This window comes from Geospiza fortis, unplaced genomic scaffold (assembly GCF_000277835.1).
Source record: "Geospiza fortis unplaced genomic scaffold, GeoFor_1.0 scaffold120, whole genome shotgun sequence".
NCBI classification, from domain to species: Eukaryota; Metazoa; Chordata; class Aves; order Passeriformes; family Thraupidae; genus Geospiza; species Geospiza fortis.
In genome coordinates this window covers 3,526,737-3,532,283 of record NW_005054364.1, presented here as the reverse complement: position 1 = coordinate 3,532,283, position 5,547 = coordinate 3,526,737, and the positions used below count along the sequence as shown (strand labels likewise).

Sequence of the window (5,547 nt, the reverse complement as noted above, 5' to 3'; positions counted from 1 at the left end):
CAAATTTTACTGTTTTTTCCCTATTTCTCTCCCCCATCCGCTCAGGGAGTGGGGGAGTGAGCTGAGGTTTGTATGGTGTTTAGCTGCCTGCCAGACTAAACCTTGACATTCTGTTGGCAGGTAGCAAAGGTTGCAGATTTTATGGGTTTTGTTGCAGGCCTGTTAATAATAAGTAAATCTCTGCATTCCTATTTGGTGAATTAATCTTACTTAATTGCACTGAGATTTGTGAGATTCATACAGGTTTTTACAGGTAATGGAAACAGCTTTTAATAATAAAATCAATCTGTGAGGAAGGATTCTACACAGCAGTTTAGCATTGGATATTTCTCTTGTCTGTTTCTTGTGTGCTGTTTCTCATACGTATAGCTGCTTTTCTTCTTGCATTTGTTTCTTTCATCTAGTTGCTTGACCATGTGATTAGCTTTCTTTAATGACACAGATTTTAGAATTTTAATGATCAAATAGTTTTTCAGTAAGTTACAATTGATGCTAGTTTCAACCTTTGTTTTCTCTGGCCCCTTCCTGTATTCATTTTAATAACTGTCTTAAGTCAGATTCAAGGTCCTCAAGCACTATTACCATACTATGTTGCAATATTTTCTTGCAGTAATTAAGTTTCTATCAGTTCTGTATGAATTGGATTGTTGAGTATCTAAACAGAGGACCTAGATAAAAAACTCCTAAATAAAAAGCAAGCAAATGACTTTTGTGTTTAATTAATTAAAATGTATAGCTTCATGTATTTTTTAAGCATATAAATACTGTGTTTTCTCAGATATTTCCTCCTGCGTTGAGTATGTGCTCACGCACTGAAATAATTTGGAATCCTAATTTAAAAGATATAGTTTAAGACCCGAGGATAAAAATTGAAACAAAAATACATACCAGTGGTAGATCTGGTTAGCTGAAGTTTATTAAAAAGTAGATGAAAAGTTGAGGAGGCATCAACAGCAAAAATGAGGCTGTCACAAGAGCTCTATTTTACTAGTCCAACTGCAGGAAACAAAGATGTGCTCTTTTGTCCTCCTTTTCAAATATGCAAAAACTAAGATGAAAATTTAAGTCAATTTTAGGGAAAGAAATGTCTCAAAAGTCAGTGCTTTTGTTTGATTAATTTTTTTTTCTTTCTTTTTTTGCTTTCCTTAGCATGGATCCCATGACATATGCACAGTTGAAGAGGCAAGCTGGGAACCAGGATTTTAAAAATGGAAATTATTCATTGGCCATCAAAAACTATGATGAAGCTCTACAAACACTTGGTTATTTAATGCAATGGGTCCCGTAAGTATTCTTGAATTATGAGATGTAACCCATAAGACAAGCCTGAAATATGTAAATATGTACAGTTGCACAGTGAATTCAAAACTGTTTTTTGACCTAACACTTGATTTTCTTGTACCTTTTTTCACTCTCTTTAGTGTACCAGTTTTATAGTTCTTCTCTTCCTTACATTTATGTGAGCGATTAATTAGTGACTTAAATCTGAATATTTTTACATAAATAGCAATTATAAATTAAAGCTCAAATGCTGCGATTTTGCCATATGCTGGGCTGTTGTTACATGAATCATCTGATTATCTGTAAAATGATTCATGCAGGTTACTTTGTTCTTGTTATTGGGTCATTCTCGGTATTCTGCGACTTGTTAAAAATAGTTTTTCAGCAGAAGATTCCTTTGGGTATTACTTTCCAGATGCACTTTTAAGTGCTTTTCATCAGTTAATATAAGTTGGTAATGTTATTAATGATTAAATAGTTGAGTATTATGTTAACTATTAAATATTCATTACTCCTGTATATTAACACTGCTGTTAACCTAATTTAACACCGGCCACTCATTTATTTTAAATGTGGATTTTTCTCTTGACTTCACCAAGTGGTGATACACTAAAATACATTGAGGTTGTTTTTTTGGTGACCAAAATGTGTTTAGTACTCTTTCCATCCCACAGCTTCGATTCATGGGTCTGTTTTCCCCTATTCCTGGCTGCTGGCTTTCACTGAGCCATATATAGGTGTATTGAGGTGGTCTGAACTCTTGCTAAATCCTCATACTTCATTATTCCAATGGCTTGGCTTTCTGCTTCAGAAGACACCAGTTTATCACTATGGGTATCACTTAGGTATCATTAGGATGTCTCTAAGACACTTTTTAGCCAATATTCATTCAAATTATCTTTATTATCTACAACTACATTTTTTACCTCTTATTTTGTCAGGTGGGTGATACGTGTCAGTTTTTAAATTTATTCATATTACTAACTATAAAGTCTGATCCTTTTTCAAGTGAATAAAGAGTCATTCCAAAACCATATCTTTAGGTGTTCCCAGGACATAGCTGTGCTGTTGTGCAACAAATCAACTGCCTTGTACTGCCTGGGCAAATGGAAGGATTCAGTGGTTTTAGCCCGCCAAAGCTTGAACTGGGATCCGAAGTATGTTAAGGTATTCAGATGCTTAAGCTGGCAGTTTTTGCATGCCTTCCTTGCTTTTTTATTTTATTTTATTTTTTATTTAATAATGGTCTCATGATCTTCTTTTTATTGTATTTTTACTTTGGGGCGTGATGAGTAAATATAGCGTAATATTCCAGAATCAGTGTTTGATTCTACACATAAGCATCAGAGTCACAGCTGTAATAGTATTTTTATGAAATGTAGCAGCTCCCTTTTGCACCAGGAGATGCTGGTTCTCTCTGTACCAATGCTTTCAAGAAATGTAACTGCCAATATTCCAAACAAGGGTTACACGTTAATGAGTCTCCAGTTCCTGGGAGTGGTACTTGGTGACCGAGGTCATATTGTATTTCCAAGGGACAGAACAATACATTACACTTGGCTTGTGATTAAATACACATTGATTAAGTACACTTTGACTCAAGTAGCTAGGAATAAGTAGGAGCTGTACAGTATTTATGATACACAGTCTACTCTTTGATTGGCTTTTATGGGCAATAAACAGTCTTCTGATCTAACCACTAAAGACTCCTGGAGCCTTTAGTAGAACATTTTTTATTTAGATATGGTGAAATTGCATCCAAATACCCATTTAACATGTGCTGTGTTGCAACATGCCAGTTATCTGATTTCAACAAATTAACTCCACTAGGACTCTGAACTCAGTACAATCTAATTCAGGGTGAATATAAACACGTTCAGGTGCTATTGGCTGAAGAATATATTGATTGTGGGAAAGAAATACTGCAAAATGCAGTGATGCAGAAACATAAATATATATTCTGAACCTTGTGACACAAAAAAACCTCAGTATTGTCCAGAGGAGGTTAACATACAGCTGCTGAAAGTAGGTCTTTCATCCTGTAGTTATTTTCCAAGCTTTGAATTTCAGGATTGCACTTTTAGTATCTGTGATAATATCAGGAACATATTGTGCATTTCAAGGAATTAGAATAAAATAGTTTATTTCACTTTTTTTTTTTGTTTGGATCTATGTATAAGAAGCTGTGGAAATAGTACTATATGTCATTTTTATAACATAATGTGAGAATTAAAAAAAAGAGCAACAACTTTTTTTTTTGGTAGTAAATATCTCAGAATATTTTCTCATTGTCTTTTTTTCTCCTTTTTTTTTCAGGCTTATTATAGAGCTGGCCACTCATTCATCATGTTATCAAAGTCTAATGAGGCAGTTTCTATGTTCCACAGAGGTCTGGCTCTATTGAATTCTTCTTCAGATCAAACTCAAATTGCTGAGTTTATAGCAGGAATCTTTATAAGTGTCAATGGTAAGCTCAAATTAAGACCTTAATTTTTCTATGAGCCTTTCAGTTGTGATGACGACGCTTAGTAGCACGTGCTTTGTGAGATCATTCCTTTGATCCTTCAGTGTGTCAAGCCTGTTTGAGGATTATGAACATACTGAGGGTGTGGTGAACTTGGTCCAGTTTGCATACAGCAGACACCAGCAATCTCAAAACAATGCAGGGGAGTGAGTTGTCTCACAGGAACATGTCAATTATGGAATAGTTTGAAAAGGTCAAAATTTACAGTCAGGAGGACAAGATTGGAGATTTGGAGCTCCAGATCCCAGACGCTTTAAGTGGGTTTCGTCCAGACCACCCTGCTTTTTTTTAGCCAGGTAGATTTGAAAATAATCAGAAGATTGGCAGTTTAAACTTTGTTACAATTTCAGTGTGGAGGACTTTCCCACAGCTACTAATGGATATCAATGAAAAGAGGAAATGTGGCCTTCCTGTGGCATTGTATGGGTGTTTTTCAGCAATGTCCATCGTCTGTCTCCCTGCCCTCTCTCCTCAGTCTCTCCTCCTGTACTTGCTTTCTAGGCTTTGTCTGATGGCCCTACAGGCATGTCAGGAGATTTCAGGTTGTGCCTCTGCTGCCTTTTCCTGAGCCTGTAGCCCTACACTAAGGTCCTTGATTCCTGGTTGCAGAGTCAGTAGCTGATTGACCCATAAGTGGAAGAATTGCCATGAGGTTCACATGCCTTGGGGCTTTGAGGTGTTTCTTGAGAGCAGGGATTAATTTTTTCCCCCTTGTTTAATGAAGTCTGGCCACTGATAAGCAGGTTGCTGAATCAGTTGGGTGACCAGCATTTCTTAAACCCTCACTGGGCAATCCCCTGGGTATTACCCAGTGCTAAAATGATCTCTGTGCAATGAAGTAATTTAGTTGGACACTCCGACCTTTGAAGTGCTGCGTATAACAAATATTCTTCTCTATTGCTTATTCTTGCAGATGAACAAATCTTGCCACAAGCTTTCTACCCTGCATATGATTATATCTTCAGTGCACATTTCAATGCACTGATTTGGCAAGCAGTGATAGAAAGGCTGGCCCAGAAAGGGAAGTGGCGGGTAAGTGTGTTCACCGTGTCACCTCCTGCTGCGCATTGGGCACTCATGTCTTACCACTTCAGCATAAGTTTGTGTTACCTTTAAAAGCCAAAACTGTGAATATGTATTGCTGTCTGGTTCAAATGTCTTGATTTTTAATACTTGGAAGAATGCTTTTAGTGATAAATAATTTCTGAAACTCATTTCTGAAAGGGATATGATGGACTTGAAATCCTGCTTGTCTCTTGCTGCTATCTGTTGTCTCTTATAGTACCACCTAGAGTCACTATTCAATTCAATAATATTCAAATTAGAGGGGAAAAAATACAAATTTATTTGTGGTCCTTTTACTTTTCCTTCTGTATGACAAGCTGGATTTTTGAAACTGTCTGTGAAAGACCCACAATAAAGGAGCATCTCAGTGGAAGTATACATGGTTGTTGAGCAAAACCAGGTAGTTTAGAGAAATCAGAAGGTGGATCATCTGAAATTATTTTAGTCCTCTGTTAGCTGTGGAAAAAATTGATCATTGTCACAGTTACACCTGTATTGTTGGTGAGGTGCTGGCAGTAGGGCCAGCAGGGCACATGTGAGGAGTGGCTGGAGCTGTGTCACTTCCAGGTGGCTCCAATGGCCCTATTTTAGGGCATGGCTCAGCCAATGTGGTGGTGCCTTAGAGAAAGTGTGTTTTAAAAAGGGCCAAGCCTTGCCTGGGAGAGTTAGGGGGAAAG

General features: G+C 37.0%; 1 protein-coding gene across 1 annotated transcript in view; it reads left to right on the top strand.

Annotated features, from left to right (window-relative positions):
• The first annotated feature begins 1,150 nt into the window (after nucleotides 1–1,150).
• TRANK1 (tetratricopeptide repeat and ankyrin repeat containing 1) overlaps nucleotides 1,151–5,547 on the top strand; it is a 40,604-nt gene continuing 36,207 nt past the window's right edge. The window contains exons 1-4 of the mRNA XM_031059584.1: nucleotides 1,151–1,284; nucleotides 2,325–2,448; nucleotides 3,598–3,748; nucleotides 4,719–4,837. Coding sequence (XP_030915444.1) covers nucleotides 1,151–1,284; nucleotides 2,325–2,448; nucleotides 3,598–3,748; nucleotides 4,719–4,837 — 528 coding nt within the window. The remainder of the gene's footprint in view (nucleotides 1,285–2,324; nucleotides 2,449–3,597; nucleotides 3,749–4,718; nucleotides 4,838–5,547) is intronic.